Here is a 22,484-nt window from a genome sequence, read left to right as displayed (position 1 = left end):
CGCTCGTCTATATATATTTTTTTTATGGGCGTACATCTATGCCGTCATTTCGGAAAACGACGCCCATTGCAATAGCGCCGAGATTTGATCAGTTGTTTGCTTTCGCTTTATATATCTTTCACTGTTTTAAAATTGCACTCATGTGACTTTAGCTCAGTCACTCGACGCTCGTCTACAATCGCCCCTACAATGGGCCCACAATCAACTGGATACTCATGGCGTAAGGAAGGTCTTCTAGGCATCATTTTATACCTTTTGAAAGGTGTGGGCCAATCAATATTACTACATTTTGCATTGAATTGCGCCGGATGAAGCTTTACATATTTCCATTAACTGGGTTTATAAAATGCATAATTAAGTATCACTATTAGATAGTTTTAGTTCCTTTAACATACAAATGTTCTACACTAACCTTTTGAACCAATAACTTTGGGCTTAACTTGTATTTCGATAATTTTGAAACGAATTCCAGCACTTCTTCCCATTGTAACTGCAGTTTTTGGGCAAACATTTTTTTCCGGCAAATTGTATCTGTACTTCTATGTATTTTATCCTATTTTTTTTTTATTATTTTTTTAGTTGGTCCTTGGTGGCTGCTCTATTCTAAAGCGACAACAGAATAAATTTTGGTTGGACAATTCTGCTTCATTTTTTGTTGGACTGCTGGGAAATCCCCAATGCAGGCGACTCAAGCTGGCAAAACATACGATGCACATTCATATTCATTTTGGTTCTTAGGGTGGAAACAGAGCCTTTGGGAATTAGACCAAGCACACTCGTCCAACACATGAAAGTGAGTTTATCCTTTAATTTAAAATTTCACACACTTGTGCAAGTTCTCTTTTGATTTAGTTGTTTTTTGCCAGCCATTAATTATGGATTTTATTATTTGAAAACTTTTAAAATGCTTAGGCATTTATTTGCACCACTCGGGTTGGACACATACTCGGTTTAACTTATTTAAAATACTTGCATTTCTGTGTGCTTTTGCGACTAAATCCTGGCCTGCAGATCCTGCTCTAATTGGCAGACTTCCGGCAGCCTGTCAAACATCCTTGCAGATAAAACCAAAATCCAACAAGAAAAAATCCGAGAGGGAGAGACAGTTGAATTCTTCCATGCAACTGCTTTCACTTGGTGCCCTATGCAAATGATGTTGGATTACGCAAATATTTACATTATTTTCCTCGCCATAGGTTAGTTTTTCACAGCGCTCGCATATTTATTTATTCAATGCGATTGCTGCCTTTTGATCAAATTCAATTGAAACGCTTCTCATTCGATTTAAGCATAATTCAATTATTTCCGTTTAATTTTCAGCAAATACTTGAACGCATTTCATTTGCATATTTGTCAGAGAAAAGTGAGTGGGGTGGTGTGGGGCATTAAAAGAAAAGTTGAAAATCAGCCAAATCAAAAAGCCAAAAACTTCCTTGGCATTTGTTTTAATCTTTTCGAGTTTCTCAACTTCCGAGAGCAACACACTTTGGACTGGCTTTTTGTTGGATTTAAACGGAATATATGATTTCTACAAGCATCTTCGCCTTTATTCAACCATTCTTTTTATCAATGTTTTTGTAGGTTAGGATATTTTTTTTTTTTTTAATTTTTCCCTTGCCACGATGCCTGTTAAAAATTCCATTAAATATAACGTGCTAAATCCACAAAACTTTACGCCATGCATTCCACTATACACTATATATCCGTGCAAGTATACTCTAAATATTCATGTTTTATTTACGTTTTCAGCGAAAGCAAACAACATTTGCTTCTTCATTTTTTGTTAACTTTTTCTATTTAAATTATCGCAAAAATTTTGGCCAAGCGAATGGAAATGAATGCGGGAAATGGGGGAAACCGAATTTGACGTTGAAAAAAATTCCTTTGACTTGTTACATTTTTCAACAATTTGCTCGTACTTGCCGTGCTCTTTTATTGCTTTTGGTTTGTTTTGGTCTATTTTCAAATCTGTTTGCCAAAGCGAATTTTATGTTTGTACATTTCCAAATTTGCTTCTTTGCCTTTGTACTTTTTTTTAAACAGGCTGAGGCTGAGGGTCCTTATATACTTTAAATGGGTACCTCTGCCTTTTGGCTTCATTATAAATTTTATACACATTTTTTTATGAAAGTACGGAGTCTATTTGTTTGGCGTCGGTTGATTTATTTTTAACTTGTTCAGAACAACAAAATTGTTGGTTGAACTACACAAGTGCTTATAAGCTGCTCTGATTGCTAAAAATGAATTGCAAGCCCAAAAAAAATATTTTCGGTGCGATCTGGGGCATTGGAAAAACATATGTTGCCTTCATTTTGAAATTAAGTAAATTTGTGCAATAATTTCCAATGATTCATGATTTAAACTTGAGTGCAGTCACTACTTTTGATAAAAATTTTCCATTTTTAAGCCACATATTCCAGCTTAAATGCAATAAGTACACTTTTGAATATTTCATTTCGTTCAACGTATTTTCTATCATTGTTTGTTTTTTAAATATTTATTATGCCACTTGTTCTAGGTGGCAGCTGTACTCTGGCTGTCCATTGTGTATCATTTGAGCGGCAAAAGAGCAACAACAATTCACTTTTCTGCGATGCCTATGATTGTTTGGCTTTCTTTTTGTTGTTCAATTAAATATATTCCAGTGCAGCCCCAACCATGAACCCCATACTCCCCCGCCTTTCGCCCCCGCCGTCTGTTGTTATTAAAAAAGTTTTTTGAGTTTTTTATTTGAATTTCCATGAGAGAAGCAACCGGGCAAAGTGGAAAAATAAAACAGAATAAAAATGTACTTGCACTCCTAGTGCAAAAACTAGTACAGCAAAATCAAGCACAATCCGACAAGGCGATAATAACTGACCGATTGGGTAAGTTTTGTAATTATTGCCAATATACCCAGAAACGTTGAACCGAAAAAAAAGAAAGAAAAAAAAAAAAGAAACAAACAAATTAATAACGAAACTTTTGCAATCACCTAGGGAGCTCTTATATGAGGTAATCCAATACAATCGCCAAGCAAAGGCGAAAAACGAAAGAAATCTAAAGAATCGAGCTTGGCAAATACAATTTTTGTGTGTGTTTCGTTTAATTGCTTAATTTAATTTGCATGAAATCCACGGCAAGGCAAACAAAGGCAAAGCTCCAGTGGAAAACCGAATAAAAACCTACCAAAGTTCTTTTGTTGAGGCGGCTTCGTCGTCGTCGGCGGCGAACAAACAAAAAAACACTCGCAAAAATACGTTTCGCAAGTTGTCGCTAGTTGTTGCTTGGTTGTTGTTACTATTATTTTTTTTCCAATTTTTTATTTTTTTTGTATTTAACACTTCACTGGCTACTTTTGCATGTCTCAAGAACACGGCTCAAGTGGTCGAAAAGAATTGATGGGGAATTTATTTGGGTGGTTCCCCCCAACAAATTGATTTCGCTATATTCGGTTGGATACTTTATGCACTTTTGCATACAATTATGCGCCCACAGCACAGCACTCGTAAATGATTTCTGCCTTTTTTTCTTATTTTTTTGTTGGTATTCAAACGCACTTGTTTATGACTTGGGTGTATTTATATCGGCTCTCTCAATATTTACGACAGACTACTCGATGGATTGATTTTCCACGCTATAGGCACCAGAACTTTTCCAGCTCAGCTTGGTTTGAACTCCGTTAGACGACTGAATCGCTTTGTGGCGAGCCATCGCAATTTTATACGTCCGTTCTCGAGTCGAGTCGCCAAAAAGCTCGGCTTTCCGCTTCGGTTTTCTGTTCGATTTGCTTGTGGATCGGGGGGGTATTATAGCCACTGCGCAGCCGCTCCTCCGATGCTCGTGAAAAAAATATAAACACAAAGCAGCTGGCCGAGCTCAGCTGTTTCTTGGCCAAAAGCCGGCAACAACAAGCCCCACATGTGGCCAACTTGGTCCGCAGGGGGGCAGTTTATGGAGAGCAGGGGGCTAGCTAAAGCTTCGGCATTGCCGACTGCGCAAACACAATAATTCCATGTTGTTCTTGCCCACGAAAAACCAAATAAAGCAAGGTAAGCGCCTAAGACCCAAACAGCCAAGCAGCAGCGCCAATATATCTGTGGGGCTTTAACAGGTGGCAATGTCATGATTTCGCAGAACCTAAAAAATATATCTACATACGTATATGTGTATATATATATTTTACTCTCAAGTCGCGGGTGCTGAAAATTATACCGAAGCCTCAGTTAACTACAGCTTATCTTAATAGTTCTTCATAAATGTCTATTTACAAAAAAAGACGCTTAATGCATTTAAGATACATTACATTTCCAATACATTATTTTCGGTACAGATATTTCCATTTTCTTACTACTAATTAGTTTAAATCATCAATGTTTGTAACTCGAGCTGCAAAAGGAAAATAAAAAAAAGTTCCTTTTAATTTATAACACATTGGAAATAGCACAGCAAACTTCTACTGAAGTATTTTATCAATTTAATTAATAATTTTTATTAACATAAAAATTTTTGTTTATAGTTATAGTTATATTATTTTTTATGTTATAGTTAAAGTAAGACAATTAATTTATACTTTTAAGCAACTCATTTGTGTATCTTTTCATATGAAAATTGACAATTTTTACTCCGAGTGTTTATTACCTTTATGAATATTGCCATTATTGCACGCAAGAATTGTGAATTTTCAGCGTCATTAAATTAACTTAATTGATTATTTTTGTTCACTTAATTTGCACGTTTTGTGCAACAATTGTTTACGTTTTATCGGTTCATCTGTTGACTGCCAATTCGCAAAAAAATTCGTCGCAGAAACTCCGTCGCAAAAACCGAAGCAAAAATCAAATCAAATCGCATCGCAAAAATAACGACTAAGAAACTGGACAAACTCGCTTTAATTAGAAGCAAAATAATATTATGTAGACGGTATAAATCGAAATTTGGTACTTAGACATGTGAAATGGTAAATATTAATGCGTGCCGAGTTTCTTGAACTTTTATTCTAATTTTTTCATTTCACCCAAATCACGAGGGTGACTTTAGAGATTTGTATAATAGATAAGTTCTTGGATTTGAATATTCTAATGCGGCAGATTACAATTATTAATTATTTAATTACTAATAAATTAATAGCTTACTATTTTAATTGTTTTGGTTTATGTTTTTCGTTATTTTATTTTTTGTCAATTACTTATTTTTAGTCCAAGACTATTTTTAAATATCAACGAATCTAGAATACCCTTTTACTCTACGAGTAACGGGTATAATAAGTATAATTTTTATTTTAACTCACTAATCGGTTTAAATCAAACTAAACTATCTATAGTAGAAGCTCCTTTTTAAACTAAAATATATATCTCTATGTACGATGAAGCTTATCATAGGGTATATTTTAAAGGATCGTTTTTCAGCACTAATAATGGTCTTTACTAGGATTTTATGAGTTGCCTGATCATCGAATCTTCGGTAATTTTAACCGCTCTTAATGCGGTCGCATTATCAAAGCAGTTACTTACAGTTAGTTGCTTTTCGCAAATCTTTTTGCACGTTTTTTTGTCGTCTTTGTGCTCGTGGAAAATAATATTTGTAAAATTACAGAATGGAGCGCTACAACCGCGTCTATAGAGGTACTACTGCTAATACCATTATAGGCAACATTAAAATTATTATTCCTGTTTTCGATAGATCCCGCATCTCCACTGACCCCACTAACTCCCCTCTCCACCGAAGCTTTTACATTCGAAGATGTCACGCCCACTGGGGGCGCTGGCAGGAAAGGTTTCGCGAAATATGGACTCTTTGGAGTGCCAAAGGCCAATAATCTAACTGTGCCAAACAGTCGACCAGCATTATCCGGCCTAAAACGACTATCAGAATCAACTTTGCCCACGCGATTTTCACAAAAATTCATGCGCACGCGTTCCGTATTTTCGCCCACCAGTCAAAGTACCCTTCTTAATGGGGAGACCAAGCTACTCGGAGAATCCGGAGATTCGAAATCGCGCACCAAAAGGGAAGACAGGCCAAAGCCGGATATCCGACTGCTGCAGGAAACGCGTCTCAGGCAGGAGGCATCCAAGTTGAAAAGTACGAGGACAAAGATTAAGGTGGAGCACCCAAAGAGTCCCCTTCCCAGTTTCAGTCATCCACGTTATAAGCCGTGCTCCCCGGTGGAGCACCCCACGTTGAGTCCTCGTGTCAAATCCCTGCTCGATCGCACTGGGAACGAACATCTCACGGAGCTGTTCACGCGCCAGGAGATCGACATCGAGGTGCTCATCCAAATGACCCTGGAGGACTTGGCGGCACTGGGCGTACGCGGCGCCCGGGAGATCCGATTGGCCATGAACATTATCCAACTGGCCAAGCAGATCTTTTGACTGTATACTCTGTAAGATTTCTGCTAATTTTAAACTGTTTTATGTCATGTGGATTTGAATTTGTATGTGAGATTTTAATAAATGTTTAATGTGGTCATAAAGGATTTTTATTTCTATATTTATTTAAAAATATTTCATAATCCTGAGTTCAGCAAAAGCAATTTGAGCGTCTGTTCTGGAAAATCACAAATCAGATGGTAATTTTTCTCCGTGTACGAGTCGAAACTTAGCTTTAGCAAAGTCACCAACCATTGAGTAAGTCCTACTAATACACGGCAACAGTATTTATTTAAGTATCTTTTCTGGGCACGCTAGTATACTTCGAAATTCCCCCCGCGGTCACACTGAACACGTGTTTCGAACCAAAAACCGCAGTTTAAATAATATATCCACGTTTTTAACAGAAAAGCCATGGTTAAAGTGAAAGTAGAGCGCTCCGAGGATGCCGATGAGTCCGTGGTGGCCAGCGGCGATGTTACCATCAAGGAGGAGGAGTCCTACGACGACAAGCTGATCTTTGTAAACGCCATCGCGAAACCGATGGCAGGTAAAAAACTGGCCAAAAAGTGCTACAAACTGGTGAAGAAGGCCATGAAGCACAAGACTTTCCTGCGCAATGGATTGAAGGATGTACAGACTCGCCTGCGCAAGGGCGAAACAGGGTAAGTGCTGAGTGATCCCCGACTGAAAGCCAATCACTAAAACCCTGATCTTTTCCAGAATCTGCATCTTCGCTGGCGATGTTACACCTGTGGACATCATGTGCCACTTGCCCGCCGTTTGCGAGGAGAAGGGCATCCCGTATGCCTACACCCCAAGTCGGGCGGATCTGGGAGCTGCCATGGGCGTGAAGCGCGGTACAGTCGCCTTGCTGGTTCGCCAGAACGATGAGTACAAGGACCTGTACGATGAGGTCAAGGAGGAGCTGTCTGCACTGAACATACCCGTCTAGATCTGTAGGATTAGTTCCACCTGCTAATTAAGTACCTAGTTAAGTTCAAAACGTACCAATAAACTTCAGAGAATGCCGATTCTTTTGGCATCCCCAAATCAAATTGATTAACGCTATCCATGTGGTTACTAAAAAAAAAAAGAGTAAGCAAATGGCGCTTATTTATAATTCTATAGATGATTGGAAAACACAAACGTTTTAATAAACTAAAAAAATTGTCTCAAAACCAATGCGGATGAGACTCTTTAAGCTTCTTTTAAAAATATCTGAACTATCTAATCTAATTTCATCAGCATTCAAATTTAATGGATAAACAAACTCTCGAATACCTTTTTAAACTGCTCGGAAACTTTCTATTTTAAAATACGATTGACCCCGCTCTCAAACAAAGTCGAGATTTTAAACGTTAGTTAATCGAATTATATCCTATGTAGCACTGTTAGTTGGGTTAATAGAGATAGTTTCAAAACCGCTGGTATGGAAATGGACAATTTCAAGCCATGTAATTTCGAAATCAGTTAAGATGGAAAGATTGTTGGCTTAAAACAGTTTTCTGCCGGCAAAGGAAACCAAAATTGCAAGAATTTTTTTTTTTGCTGTCCCTTGGGGATCTTTTTTGTTTTCTCTTTTTTTTGTGATTTTTTATAAGTATTTTCAGCGTAGCTGGTTTCATATAAATTGTTTTACATATACAATACAGTTGAAATGGAGGAATTTCGTTAGGCTTCTGGTTTCATTATCTGTTTCTCGGTCTGTTCTCGTGGTGCTCGATGTGTGGTGTGTGCTAAGTATTATTGTTTTTAGTTAGTTGCTGTATGTGTGTGTGTGGTGTCTAAATTTACATATAATTTAACACTAGATGTGTTCGTGTAGCAGTGTATGCAATGTATTTCCTAGAAGATCGTTTAACAAATGACATGAGTGGTGAGAGGAGGGGGGATTATTAAAAGTACAATTTCTTGTTTATTAAATGTAATTTTCGTTCTTTTTGTATCCGCTTTTTAGTTGTTTGTTATGCATTACATTGGTTAAATAATTACAATTATATAAAGTTAATATGTTTACGCTATCCAAGTCGCTAGCCAAAATACTACGATAAAACTCAAAGATTGATTAAATACTCTTATCGAAAAATTCTTATATTTCTTGCTTGCATTTTTTCTCTTTCGTATGTTTTACATTTACCAGTCGTCAAATCGGACTAAACGATGAGTGGGGGGTGTGGGGGGATTTGTTTATAATTGGGAAATTTGGAGAGGGGGGCGATGGCTGCAATTTTGGGGGAAGTCAACAATCGTAATATAATTTACACATGCATCGACAATTTTGGATGGGCAAAGGAACAAATAACTCGTGCACAAATTTAAATATTTATATGCATATTATATATATGTTTGTATGTAGGTAAGTATGTATAATTCGTACACAAAAATGTTCATATCCCTTATAGCCATTAAATATATATAATAGGTATATAATCTGAAGTTACAGTTAATAAGGATAATAATTTATGTATTTGAGTGCGTGACAAATTTTCAGTTTTAATGTTTTTGTTAATATTTTTTGTGTTTTTTTTTTGTTGTTTTGTTTTGTTTTTGTTTTCAATAGTCAACTTCTGTACAAAATTGAAACTTTTAACTGAGAAATTAAAGGTAGAAAACGAACTGAAGGCTCATGTAGCACATAGGCTACGCACTAAAAATAGAAAAAATTTACAATACAAATGTTCTTGAATATGCTTACGTCTAAAGCTAACTATGCATTTTGCAGTTTATAGTTATTACATATTTATTTCATTTTTTTGCGATTTTTATGTTTGTTTGTTTTTATTTATTTTTTTTTTCGTTTTTTCATGTTTTTTTATTTGTTTGTATGTTTCAAGAGTCTAATCGATAAGGTTTTCTTGTGTAGGCGTTTGGGTTTTCATTTCTGGGCTGCTCAGAGCAACCCGTTGGATGCTGGGAGCCACGTGGGCGACGCCTCTGGCGGCCTTGGGGGCGTGGCAGATGGTTAACAGGGGGGCGGGGCTGGAGGGCAAGGGTGAAAGGTAAAGGATGGAGAATGGAGGGTGAAGAGTCAACGTCAACAAATCCCCGCTGCGGCATTTGGGCGAGCTTTAGTAACCACTAAACATTAACTAAATAGGTATGTATGTATATTATTAATTAAATATAATAATTCACACGTTTAACTTAAGACTACCGTAATTAAATAATTTGCAATTTAAAAGAAAGCAAAAAAATAAGGATAGGGACAACTATAATTAAGAAGCAGTTCTTTTTCGTTTTCTCTTCCGTTTTTCCCATTGTCTGGGGCATTTTTTACGTTTTTTTTTGTTCAGCTAAGAATTTTGCAATTTTTTTTGTTGTTAATTTTTCTTCTTTTTTTTTGTTGTTTTGCTTTTCCTTTTTTGTTGTTGCTTTTAGATTATGACCCTTTGATGCCACAGCAGGAGATGTGCTGCCGCCGTCACCGCTTCTCACTGAAAGTAATTGTAGAATCCGGTCGTGGCCTGTCCCAACTCCCGGATAGCCGCGAACGGATCCTTCTCCAGAAGATCGTTGCCACCAACCGCCTGCGCGCCCTTGCCGCCCGTTCCCGAACCAGCCACGCCCGCCTGCGCCTGCGACTGTCCCGGTGATGGTCCCGTTCCAACGCCTCCGCCAACCACAGCCTGTGGTCCCTGGCTCAGCACAGCCGCGTAGGTGGTTGCCGACGAGCCGGAGGACTGCTGGTGATGATTAGCCGCCTCCGAGTGCGGAACACTGGGCGCCATGGCCTGGAACAGATCCAGTTCGTGGCCGCCCTTCAGCGTATTGAAATTGTTGTACAGCAGACCGTGCATATGATCCGACGACTTCACCGAGTGATCCACCACCGAGTTGTTGGCCTGGAAGAGTGCCTCTATCAAGTTGGCACCTGCGTCCATTCCATGCATGTTGTTGTAGCCGCCATTTCCGCCTCCAATCCCATTTCCAGTGAGCGCCTGTCGGCGGTACAAAGGCACCGAGTTGTTGCCATTGGTCAGCATTCCATTGTTGTTATTACTGTTGTGTCCGGCCACTCCTGCGCCGCCGATTCCGATCCCGACACCGCCAACTCCCGCGTTGTTCAAGCCCACGTTGTTGTGCATGCCCACGTTGTTGTAGGGCTTGTCATTGAGCAGAGCATTTCCGGCTAGTTAGGAGTAAAATATATTAGAATAATAAAGGACAATGATCTAAAAACTCATTTTGTACCCTCGACAATGGGTTAAAATCAAAACCAATGTTTGTGCTCTTCTTTACTTACCATTGCCCATAAAGTTGGTGTTTCCGACGCCGCCCAGATTACCCCCGCCATTGGGCGGCGCCTGGTGGAGACCAGGTCCGCCCAGATGATTGGGATAGAGTGGTCCAGGTCCTGGCGGTGGCTTGGCCTGTTGCTGCTGCTGTTGTTGCTGCTGCATCATGGCAAATAGGCGGCTTTGCTGCTGCTGCTGTTGTTGTTGCTGCTGCTGCTGCTGGAGATCGGCTCCGTTCATACCGTTGCTAAGCGGTGGACCAGGAGCATTGCCCGTGCCAGCTACCATGCCCAGGACATCGCGCAGTATGGGCTGCGCTACATCATTGGCTCCATTCATAATCGAATTGAAGACAAGATCGATCTGCTGGTTGAAGTTCTCCAGCGGCGGTGAAGCATCCACAGATTGCTGTGGCGGCTGCTGTTGCTGCTGCTGCTGTTGACCTTGTGGATACATCATGGGATACTGTGGTCGCTGCACATGCGGATTGTTGAGCATCGGGTTGTTAACCATCGGTTGCTGCGGCGGCTTATGTTGCTGCTGCTGCTGTTGCTGCACTGTGGCCATCACCTGGCGCAGCATGTCGGCAAACTTGTTGGCGCCATCCTGGCCCACGGTTTCAAGAAGTTTAAGGTACCACTTGTATTGCTCCTCTTTCGGATTGAAAGCCATTTCATAGATGCTTACATTGGGTGGCAGTAGCTCGTGCGTCAGTGGGCCAAATCTCATGGAGCTCGGCGACGGCTGCTTGCCAGCGTACATAAAGGGATTGGGTGGTGGCTGCGGCTGCTGCTGCGGCGGCAGTGGTGGTGCTCCGGGATTGTAGCCACTTCCATTGTGCCTCAGATAGGGCGGTGGCGGCGGTCCGTTCTCCATGGGCGACATGGGTCCGTTCGGCACACTGCTGCCCCTCTGCATTCCCATCGGCGGTGGCTGCTGTTGTTGCTGCGATGGCGGCGGCGGTGGTCCTGGGCCGGGTCCATAAAGCTGATGGTGCGGCGGTGCCTGGCCATGGTTGTACAGCGTCTTCTTGGCCAAGTAGCCCAGTTCGCTGGGATTCCTCAGCAGCTGAGCAGCAGCTGACGCGTTCGGCGGAGGTGGCGGCACACTACCACCTCTTAGGGGCAGAGACGGGTTTGCATTGAGTGGCGGTGGCAAAGGTCCCGGTCCACGTCCGGGCGCACTAACTGGTGGTGGCTGAGGCTGCTGTGGCTGCTTACTGGGCGGCAGCACACTCCACGGATTCGTTTGCGGCGGCGGACCCCACAGACTGGCATTCGGATTTTGTGGTGGCTGCTGTTGTCCCGGTCCTTGATTCTGTCCCTGCTGCGGTGGCCGCCAGTGCTGCATGGCTGGATATTGGCCATATGGTGGTGGTGGTCCTCCGCCGCCTCCAGCTCCGGCTGGCTGCTGTGCGGGTGGCGGCGGTCCACCGGGTGGCATTCCACGCAGATGCGGCGCCGGTGGCGGTGGTCCCCTCATGCCCATATGTCCCCCACCGCCTCCGCCGCCGTAGTGTGGAGGTGGGCCTGGGCCAGGACCGGGACCTCCGCCGGTTCCTGGTCCAGGGCCATTTCCAGACTTTCCGCCGACGGCAGCTGCAGCGGCCATCATTGCCGCCATGTGGGTGGAGTACATGTGGTTGAGCTGTTGTTGATTGGCCGCCATGGCAGCAGCCATTTGATTCATCTGGTGAGCAGTGGCCGCTGGTCCGGGACCCAGCATTCCAGCTGCGTTGGCAAAATGTGCCGGAGGACCCGGCGGTCCGTGGCCGCCATGTCCGTGTTGCGGTCCATTTAGATAGAGAGCGGCCTGCTCCCGCAGATACGCCTCCGGTTGCAGGGCACGTGGAACAAACTCGGGAGCCAGCGGATTTAGCACATAGCCACGCTTCAGCTCCACGCCATCCAGCTGGGAGCGCAGGTTCGACCAGGTTAAGCCGAAAAGACTTTTATGTTCGTCGCAGATTTCGATGAAGTGCTCCCACACCTTGCGGCAGCGACCAATGGAGCAAAGAGCCACCGGATCACCAACCACTGCTACCAGAGACTGGGCCCGAGTAATGGCCGTGTTCAGCAGTTTCGAATTACTCAAGAATCCATAGTCCGCGTCGGCATCGCCAATGCTGGTCGTGGAGGCGGCTCCCGGGGCACTTCCTTGGGGCATGCAGGTGCGTCGAGTTCGAACAGTGGAGAGGAACACCGCTCGAAACTGTTTACCCTGGACATTGAGCACTCGTTCAACGGATATTCCACCCATGCGGCGTTTCCTCAGCTCCGAACGAATGCGAAACACCTGATCGGAGTAGGGAGTCATGATGCCAATGCTGGTGTCGTTCAGTTTACCCCAAGCACTGGGCCAACGTTTTCGCAGCTCGGACACCCTTTCCACCACCTCATAAACTTCAGCATTGTTATAGAAAGCAGTTGAGTTTTTATCCTGAACATCCTCTCCCCTGGTAGTAAAGAAGGTCAATGGATAAAAGCGATCGTGCCGTGGCTGTTTTCCGGAAGCAACCAGCTTCTGTTCGTAGAAAAGCTCCGAAGTGAAACGGATGATGGCTTCGTGGGCACGGTAGTTCTCGCACAGGAGGATCTTGCAGGGAAAGTTGGAGGGATAGTGATCGTACAGCCGCTCCAACAGCGAAATGTGCAGCTTGCGTTCCTTGGCAAAGGCTGAGAACAGTTCCGGACTCATTTGCATGTGATCTCCAGCCAAAACGATCCTCGTAGAATCATTAGCTAAAGCCAGCGGCATAATGGCCTCGCATTCCATTGCCTGCGCTGCTTCGTCCAGAAAGATGTGGGTAAACAGTCCTTTGGGCAGACCCAGAGTGGCCAACTCCATGCTGATGCTCAGGGTAACAACTACAATCCTATGACGCATTATATCCTCCACAGTGGGCCTGAGGAAGTTGCCCACTCCATCGGTGATGCAGTACTTTTGCACCACACCGTTTACAGTGGCTGACCATCTCTTGTGGTAGTAAACTCTCAGCGGCGTGGCCTCCTTCAGACCCTCCTCGATCCACGGATGCAGGTACTCCTTGATGTACAGGTCAGCGGCTGAATTCGAGTGTGTGCAGATCAGGATCTTGGCCTCTGGTTGGGTCAGCAGTTGTTTGATAGCTTGGGCCAGTGTGTAGGTTTTTCCGGTGCCAAAGGGTCCTATCAACAGGATTGGCGGCAACTTAATGCTCAACGCTGTGGTGATGGCATTCACAGCCTCCCGTTGTTTGGCATTTAACTTGGGTTCACAGGAATCGGCCCACTGCTTCTTCGGTGTCCACGGTATACTCGGCTCCAGTTCCGTAGCCGGAAAGATCAGCCGGAAATCAGTGATCTTGTCCACCGCATTGTGCCACTCGCAGTATGGCATTCGATTCAGCTGGAATTGTATATCCACCTCCAGTTCGGTATCCGCCTGCAGAGCCATTGCCTCCACACATTTTGCGGATAGTTTCAAGTAAATCACATTCTTGCCTTTGTCCTCGATCAACGCCTCGTAAACTGCACGTTTACTTGGATCTGCCTTGGAATCGGGATCCTCGGGTTTTGAGATATACACACTGCTGCAGTTGGAGAGAATCAATCTGCCAGGCGACGTATCCTCCGAGATGTCCTTGCCCAAGCGCATGAGAGCAAACAGTTCACCAGCCAGGGAATACTTGGCCGTGCTGGTGGCCATTCCCGCTGGGGTCAGGATATAATTGGAGGCCACTGTGAGGCGAGTTCTTACATTATACCTAGCTATCTGCTCATAGCGGGCAATCTCCTCCACTGACAATAACTCGTGGATGCGGGACCGGTAGTTATTCTGCGTCAACCGCTTCTCCACAATGGTCGACTGGGTCAGCGTGAAAGTGGCTGCCCTGGGACAGGGATACCTCTCCAGTAGCTCCTTTTCGTGTTCCAAATCACTGAGATACGCCTCCGTTTTCAAATGAGTGCCAATCGTCGTTTCGAAGCGTGTGAGCTGCGTATTGGCAACATCCCATCGGGTGGCAGAGCTGTTAATGATGTCCCGCTTGATCTCCTCGATTTTCTCCGCATCATTCACAGGCAACACATCCACGCACAGATGCCTCACAAGCAAGGGCTCCTGACCCACATCGAAGCAGATGGCTTGCCGAAAGGTTCCGTAGATCTCCGTGTGAAACTCAACTGTGATTTCGTGAATCAAAGCAGCAGCGTCGTCGTTGGATGTCTCCGTTTGAGATGACGAACTGCCTGCCAGCCACTCCTGGTCAGATTTAAGTTCCATGCTGGCTTCAGTTGGCTTGCACATTTTAATGGACTTCATTGCAAAGTGATTTCGATGGGCATCCTGCAGGAGCGCTACCGCTTTAAGCGGCTTTTTCGTCTCCAGTTGAAAGAGCCACTCCCGCTTAGAGGTCTTCGAGCTAATGCTAGTAACCAGCTGCTGCTCACACCGTGCCTCCATGTCCGGCACTCGCTCGCACATCACCCGCTCCGGTGCTGTCGCCTGGATCCAGCGGTCCAGCACTTGCTCCGTGTACGACTTGCCGTAGAGCTCCTTCTCACATGCCTTTTGCATCCGCATCCGCCGGTACTCGAAGCGCTCCTTCCACTCGTTCAACTCATCCTGTCCATGCGCCTCCACGCACTGCGCTCCATAGTGGCAGATGTGTGCCTCGCTAAACGTCTCGCACAGGGAATAGGTGTCCAGTGTGTAACCACGGGGCGGCGGACGCCACTTCCAGTCACGGCCTAGTCGGAAAGTGAACACATTATTGAGTTTGAATGACTGGAAATGCATGTTTTCAATGCTTATTTTTTTTTAAATATAGAAAATATAGATAGAATTCAGTTGAGGGTGTAGGTTCATTTAGATTTTTTTGCTTATGGAACATATTGCCATTGACATTTACACTTATACAAACATATATGGGATACCATTTCCAGGTTAATTTTTAATTTTTATTGAATTATAACTTTCAGTATAGATATTTGGTATTTATAGAGGCCGAATCATAATAAAAATTGGAGGTGTATGAATGCATAAACATTACTTCAAACTTTTCAAACAATGCATCTCTTTAGACAACATTGGCATTCTAATTATAACCATGTCTATTATTAATCATAATTCTGAGGCTAGCCAGAAGGTTTCAATGTGTACATAAAGCTATTATAGCACAAAAATTGTACGGTGCGTTTATCTGATTTCAATATGCTCTAATAAAGGTGCTAACTTTATTTAAAGCATTGAATGTTTTCCCTATTATGCCATAATACGTACCCTCATCGCTCATGATCACCTTCTGATGGGCCTCGGTCTGGCAGTGCTGTCGCAGCTCGTTCCTCGTCTGAAAGGTGATGGTGCAGTAGCTGCAGGTGGTCGATGGAGCCGCCTGATCGCCCTGATCCGAGCCAGATCCGTCCCCGGAGCCCGGCTGGTGTTTTCCTGCCGTGAGCTTCATGGCCGCCAGCAGATCGTTGGTCTTGTGAAGGCTTGCGCTGGAGCTGGACATCGTGCTGCTGCTGCCGGTGGAGGAGCTACTGCTGCTGCTCGCATAACTGCCAATTCCATTGCCATTCTGCTGCTGTTGCTGCTGCTGCTGTTGTTGTTGCTGCTGTTGCTGCTGCTGCTCTCGCTTCTTCAAGCCCTTGTTGCTGAGCAGCTTGCTGTACTTGTCCAGCGGCAGGTTGTTGGTGGCCCAGTGATCCAGTTTGGTGTCCAGTATGGCCATCTCGTCCTCCAGACGGGCGTGTGGGATCTTCAGGGCCTGCGCCTTGTGCTGGCCATTCATGATCATCTGAATGATGGACTTGTAGCGCTCGAGGGTTTTCGATATGTCCGAGTAGATCTGCTGACCGCTTAGCTCGTTGATCCACTTGCTCAGGAAGATCTCGGCGTCCTGCAACAAAGTTAAAAAAGGCTTATGAATACTAATGAATCTTAAGATACCATGTTTCCTAATTGAGGTTTCGCGCTAAAAATAATAAATAATAATAATAATAAATCATTTCTTTTTCTTTGAGAGGCTCAATGCATCAAGTCATGGTAAATGGAAGGGAAAGCCTTATTATGCCTTTCCTTGTGTGTGCCGGATCATACGTACCCCGTACTTGTGCATCTTGAAAAGGGCGTGGACGAGCCATCGGCGTGCCCTGGAGACACTGGCCAGGCACTCTGTTTGCTCGGACAGCAGCGTGAGCACCTTGTACGCGTCTGCCAGGCAACCCTCGAACTTTCCCAGCTCCAGGAGGCACTCGCATCGGCCCAGGAGGCAGGCGATCTGTTGGTCCTTTTGGGCCCTGGATCCCGCAACCTGGCCACCGGTTCCCTGGCCGGGATTGGGCGCAATCAGCTGGTCGTAGAGCGCCACCGCACGGGCCCAACTCCGCCGACGGACCATGTCGTGGGCCTGCATCTCCTTCTCAGCGGCCATCGTTTACTGGCTGGTGTTCAGTGGCTCCTCCGGCTGGTCAGTCATGCATGTGTGAAATATTCAGGTCCTTGTCTTGATCGCTCGTCTAATTTCTACGGTGATTCTGTTGGGATAAAGTTGAAAGTGTTATCCAAGTTTAGTTTATTCTGCGAATTGATACTTACACAAGTTAACAGTTTTTTGGGTGGTTAATAATAAGAAATCGAATATCGTTTTTACATTAATGTTTTAGATACTTTGCGGGCATTATGTTTACTGCAAGGAAAGATGTTTGGATTTAGATTGGATTTTGTTTGAGGATTTAGTTATCATTTTCGCGTTTGTATGGCGGTTAACCGAATACTTTGTGTTTTTTTTTTTCGCTTTAATATTATTAACTTATTAAATATTTAGGGTTTTTTGGAGCACGTGTTGTTTATTAGGCCACATGGTAGTTATATCTCATCCCACTTCGTTATTTAATTATATTTATTGTATTTGAATGTTATAGTATTACATTTTTGTATGTTTTTATTTTAATGTTTATTAATTCGGTTGTGGTCTTTTCTGTGGTATTCTAACAATATACATTTATTATGGAATAGAATGGAAATTTGTGTACATTTTCTGATTTTTAAGTAGTAGTAGTAATCTTGTTCTGCATTTTCCTATTGGCCATTTCACATTTTTGGTTTTTTCATAACTGGCTTGTTTGTGCGGCTTGTTATTTTGGATATCGATGACTGGATTAAGTAAGCTTAATGGACTACTAGCAATACTCGCTAAGTCCAAAACAGAAATTGTTTATATCTCGCTTCTTATCGGATCCCAAACAATTGTGTGTACTTAGTACAAATATACAGACGGATTTATAGAGTTCGCCTGCCACTATATATGTATATATGTGCATATGTGTGATAAACAATCCGAAGTGCTGCTTTGGCCGACTTTGTCTTTATTTTTCGATTTACACAATTTTCATTCTAATTCGGTTACGCAAAATTTCATAAGAGCAATTTTCACACTAGCACCGGCACCAAAGGGGGGCGGAAAACTCGGAGGGGGGAGGCATCTCGCGGGGAGGAGAGTCCGGTGGAAAACACTTGCACAGAACGAGAAAATTCGCCAGCATAATTAAAAGTATTTCTCGAGTTGCTTTTGCTTATTATTATTCTTTTTTTTCTTGAGGTGCTTTTATTTTTGCTGCTACTTTTTTTCGCTGCGTGCATGTGTGCGTTTTGTTGTTGTGCGGTTTTTATTTATATGCGGCAATAAATGGGTATTATTTATCAGTAAATGGCGAACGCAGTTGGCGATCAAATGCAAATGCCTGAAGTTTTAAGCGTAATGTTGATTTTTCTTGGCTTTTTTTTATATACATGGTCGGATTTTCTTGGCCTGACGTTGACTTTTCAGCTGTTTGCAGGCTAAAGAAGGCACTTTTCACGGATTTTCCGTTATAATTCCACGGTTTATGTGGTTGGTTATGGCTGAAGCGTATTCATTGGTTAATTTGCACAATGCCCGAGAATCGAGGAGGATTTATTTTACCATTTTTCTTTTTACGTGCTGAAAACAGCAGACAGTCACCAGTGTTGGCTAGCGTCGCCGGGCACTCGCCGAGTATCGCATGTGGAAATTAATGATGGCATCCACCTTATTTTCCCGTATTGAGGCATAGTATGCAACACATTTTATGACGGGCAATAAGGATTTATTGTTGTTTATTTAAATGCCTTGTATAATGCCCAATAAAAACGACACAAAACATTACACGAATTTTGGCAACCGGCGCTTTCCAACACCACATGCGAACTTGACAACACTGGTGCATGTACTACACGATGATTTTGCCATCATATGAAAATATATGCGCACAATACATGCAAATGACCGCATTGCACTTTTATCTGATTAGTCAGTTATTTATACGGCTCGTTAATCGTTTTGCATGCTCAGCAAGCGACATTTACTACGCTGAACCTTATCCAGCGCATTTATCGCAAGTCAGCCAGCCAGCTGTACATTTGCTGGCCAATTATTGCGTCCCTTTCGGGTTTTTGCACTCTTGTTGCGTTACCTTTGCACTAATTCCTATTGTTTGTACACTACGGACTAATTATATTTTACATGGTTAAGCACAAAACTATGAGAGAAAATGCACATCACGTCGAAAAATGTTAAAAATAAGTTATGTATGTATGAGGGAAAATTCGCGAAATGCGCCAGTGCTGAGTAGCGGCGCGAAATAGTGCTGCCCATAGACGCGCAGAAACCAGGCACAATCGATAACACTGCGGCTGGAATTGATCGAATTCAAATGTGGTTTAGCAAAACATTAATGTTATAAATACTTAAATTTAAATTTTAGAATATTAAAAAAATTATTTTAATACTCTTTTTTAGGTTCGGAAGATGTATTCAATTATTTAATGATCAAAAGTTTGCTTTTATTAATTTAATTATACTGGCATCTGCAAAATAAAAAGAAAACATACTCATAGTTTCAATATACTGTAAAGTTGTTTATTCGAAACATTTTAATTGATTTAAATACGTTGTAAACAGGCTGCTATTATGTTGTCTCAATGCTCTCGTTTGTGGGGCGGCACGTAGACTTGCTGCTGCTGCGTCTGACGATCTCCGCGGTAGCGTGAATGTTGCTGATGCTGATGCGGTTGCTGCTGCTGATGCGGCTGCTGCTGCGCTGCGTTGCTCAGAGGCCTGTTCTGGGCATCAGTGATGGGCAGGATGTCCACCTTCAACACCTCTTCGTGGTTTCCATAGCCCATAAAGAAGACCACGCAAGTTTTCTCAGACACTCCCGTGATCTCAGCCTCATAATACTGGAAAGTTTAGAAGAATAGTAAGTTAGTTCCAAAAGGTAACTAATAAGATAGTGAAGATATAGTTTTGCTACTGTAACGTATGTACTCCTAGTTAGGCGACCTAAACTCACCCTTCCATCGTCCCAATACTTGGCCATGCACAAGTCGCCCTTCTGCCACAGCCATGCATCGCCTGGCAGCATGCCGTACTGATCCCTTGGTGCGGCCTGTGGCACAGCCACTGGAGCAGGTTGCGCACGGGGAACAGGTGCTGAAACAGGGCCAAAGGACATGGGTGGCAATTCCTGCAGCAGCTGCTGCTGCTGCTGTTGTTGGTTGGGCATCGTGACACCCTGGCTCTTTAGAAGGCTCATGGCAAACTCGTTGGCCTCCTTGCTTTGAAAACCCATGATCTTGCTGGGATCGTACGTGTAGCCATTCGCCAATTGACTGTAGTTCGTGTGCGAATTATGTCTGGGATTGTGATGCTGATTCTGATGCTTCTGGTTGGACTGAGCCTTTTCTGGCTTCTGCGAAGGCAACTGTGCTGGCTGCTGCTGCTGCGTTTCTGTGCCCGATCCCGCCTGGCGATTTGCTTGTCCCAGTCCTCCCTGCTTACGTCGATTCTCTCGCTTGGGAGCACTGCTCACCTTGAGATTAGCCGTTTCCTCGGTTACCTTGCTCAGACGGGCGTTGAAGTCATCGCCAGCGCTATTTGTGGATTTCGCTGCTGAGCTCGCCGAACTCGAGCTTGCTGCTGCCGGCTTGTTACGTCTGTTGCCATTGGCGTTACCATTCTCTGCTCGATTGGAGGCTCCACGATTGCTGCCTCGATCGCTGCCACGTCGATTGGCAGTGTGGTCCTTTCCATTGGTTGCTTCTGGGTCTGGTTTAACCTCGGAAATCGGTTTCACTGGCGCGTTGTCCGAGCCATTGCGATTGGAGGTTTTTACGGTTGCGGTGTCTGGTTTGTTGCGTCCAGCTCCACGTTCGTTGAAGCCTCCTCGGTCCCGGGGTGGTCTCTCTTCTTTCGCCGGCTTTTCTTCCCTAGGAGGCCTTTCTTCCCTCGGAGGCCTTTCTTCCCTGTGGGCTCTCTCCTCCTTTGGTGGCCTCTCGTCCCTGCCGCCACCTCGATTACGGCCACCGCCTCGCGACGACCCTGCGTGTCCACCACGATGTGCGGCGAAGCTGCTCGATACGTTGTTCTCAAACCTCGACCGATCTGCAAACTTGCTTCCACCGCCCACAGCTGAAGATCTGCTCTCGGACTCGCCGAACCGAGAGTTGCCATATTGCTTGAATGGATTGAAATGGTTGGTGGTGGGTGGGGCAGTTGGAGCGGCAGCAAAAGTTTCTGCAATGCTAGCGGCCGGTGTTTCCGTGGCGGGCAGTTTATTGGTTAGGAAATCAAACAGCGTGGCATTGGCAGCAGGCTTGGCTGCTTCAGCTTCGTCCTTGGCGCTAGCACCACGCTTTCCCTCTCTGGGAGGACGATCTCCACGTCCCGGACGACCCATGGATTCCACCGGGCCCACACCTCCAGCTTCTTTGCGTCTTTTCAGATTATATAGGGCACGCTCCAGGTTGTTGCGGGTAGCATGCAAGGCACTGCGGGCCTCCTCCTCGCTGAAGCCCTTGTCCAGGATCTTCTTGATATTGTGATCGATTATGTTCTGGCCGCCGCCGCCAAAGACCTTCTTGCCGCCGGCCTTGGTGGCCACAGCAATGGCCTCGGTGCGCATGGCATTGAACTCGTCGTTCTCCTTCGCCGGCTTATCCTTGTCGCCCGAGGAGCCCAGGCTCTTGAAATTCCTTTCCCTTTCGGCGGTGGTATCGATTTTTCGGCCAAATGCCACCCAAGGGGGTGGCGCTGATGTCCCACTCAATGGGCGTCCACTGCGCGCATATCGCAGCATGGTCCTGGCCAGATCCCACTTCTCGTAGAGTGCATCCACACGGCCGCCGAGCAGTTGAATGTCGCTGGACTTTAGCAGCAGAAATCCCTGCATCAGCTGCAGTTTCTCGGCCTTGAAATAGATCTTGCTACCGGGAGCCACATTGAGATTCAACTGGGGCACTGACTCCAGCTCCAAAGCCTGTATGGAATTCTGCCCATCGCTCAGATCCAACTGAAGGAGGCGTGGCGCCGCCTTCGATTCCTCATTCGCCTTGGGAGCGGCGATATTTCGCACACGCTGAACCTGCAGCACCATTTTTCCGGGCAAAGTGGCATCTTCGCGTTTCGCGGGCAGTGCGCCACCGCCGATATCGCGTAGATCTCGCTGAAAGGCGTGAGTAATAGATTATAATTAATAATTACACAGAATGCTGAGCAGCCGGTTCGCCTACAACTCACATTCAGTGCATCATCGACTATTTTGCGGACATCGTCGCTGCCAACGGCTGTAGTCACGGTTTTAAGGCCCTCCTCCGTCAGGTGCCTGCATAAGTCGTTAGACCCAATTGGATGCTACTGTTTAATGTTGTACTTACCACCCGACTTCTCGTAGTTTCTTGCCTAATTCCATTTTTTCATGAATACGACTTTTTTTGCAACTCCGGGCTAGAGATGGCAAAAGTATTAGATGTGTGTACTCGCTAGTGATGTGCTGGGCGGCAACTATCGGCTGGCGGTGGTTAATAATATCGTTTTATAGTTCAGTAATTAGTA

General features: G+C 44.5%; 5 protein-coding genes across 6 annotated transcripts in view; 2 read left to right on the top strand and 3 right to left on the bottom strand.

The window, feature by feature from the left end:
• The window catches only part of LOC6534137 (Ig-like and fibronectin type-III domain-containing protein 2), a 72,921-nt gene extending 69,237 nt beyond the window's left edge, over positions 1 to 3,684 (bottom strand). Inside the window, exon 1 of the mRNA XM_002094785.4 lies at positions 3,169 to 3,684. The gene's annotated coding sequence lies outside the window, so the exon portion shown is untranslated. The remainder of the gene's footprint in view (positions 1 to 3,168) is intronic.
• Positions 3,685 to 5,467: 1,783 nt separating this feature from the next.
• LOC6534136 lies at positions 5,468 to 6,457 on the top strand. The gene is made up of 2 exons (XM_002094784.4): positions 5,468 to 5,603; positions 5,662 to 6,457. Exons 1-2 carry the CDS (start codon positions 5,576 to 5,578, stop codon positions 6,354 to 6,356), a joined length of 723 nt encoding a protein of 240 aa, XP_002094820.1. The 5' UTR covers positions 5,468 to 5,575; the 3' UTR covers positions 6,357 to 6,457.
• Positions 6,458 to 6,675: 218 nt separating this feature from the next.
• On the top strand, positions 6,676 to 7,411 carry LOC6534135 (H/ACA ribonucleoprotein complex subunit 2-like protein). Its single transcript, XM_002094783.4, has 2 exons — positions 6,676 to 7,018; positions 7,077 to 7,411. The coding sequence occupies exons 1-2, from the start codon at positions 6,768 to 6,770 to the stop codon at positions 7,306 to 7,308; spliced, it is 483 nt and encodes a 160-aa protein (XP_002094819.1). The 5' UTR covers positions 6,676 to 6,767; the 3' UTR covers positions 7,309 to 7,411.
• A 1,015-nt stretch (positions 7,412 to 8,426) lies between these two features.
• Positions 8,427 to 19,218, bottom strand: LOC6534134 (probable helicase with zinc finger domain). Of its 2 annotated transcripts, none has more exons than XM_015194982.3 (6): positions 19,066 to 19,218; positions 17,171 to 17,261; positions 16,677 to 17,109; positions 15,854 to 16,472; positions 10,600 to 15,321; positions 8,427 to 10,485 (listed from the first exon to the last, which is right to left on the bottom strand). In XM_015194982.3, the coding sequence occupies exons 3-6, from the start codon at positions 17,004 to 17,006 to the stop codon at positions 9,788 to 9,790; spliced, it is 6,369 nt and encodes a 2,122-aa protein (XP_015050468.1). In that variant the 5' UTR covers positions 17,007 to 17,109; positions 17,171 to 17,261; positions 19,066 to 19,218; the 3' UTR covers positions 8,427 to 9,787. The 2 variants fall into 2 exon arrangements, with proteins under 2 accessions (XP_015050468.1, XP_002094818.2); XM_002094782.4 differs by lacking the exon at positions 19,066 to 19,218 and adding an exon at positions 18,537 to 18,593.
• A 268-nt stretch (positions 19,219 to 19,486) lies between these two features.
• Positions 19,487 to 22,431, bottom strand: LOC6534133 (tudor domain-containing protein 3). The gene is made up of 4 exons (XM_002094781.3): positions 22,307 to 22,431; positions 22,170 to 22,254; positions 19,945 to 22,095; positions 19,487 to 19,831 (listed from the first exon to the last, which is right to left on the bottom strand). Exons 1-4 carry the CDS (start codon positions 22,339 to 22,341, stop codon positions 19,571 to 19,573), a joined length of 2,532 nt encoding a protein of 843 aa, XP_002094817.1. The 5' UTR covers positions 22,342 to 22,431; the 3' UTR covers positions 19,487 to 19,570.
• Between the last annotated feature and the right edge of the window lie 53 nt (positions 22,432 to 22,484).

The sequence above is a fragment of the Drosophila yakuba genome, chromosome 3L, assembly GCF_016746365.2.
Source record: "Drosophila yakuba strain Tai18E2 chromosome 3L, Prin_Dyak_Tai18E2_2.1, whole genome shotgun sequence".
NCBI lineage: Eukaryota > Metazoa > Arthropoda > Insecta > Diptera > Drosophilidae > Drosophila > Drosophila yakuba.
This window is presented reverse-complemented; position numbering and strand designations above follow the sequence as displayed.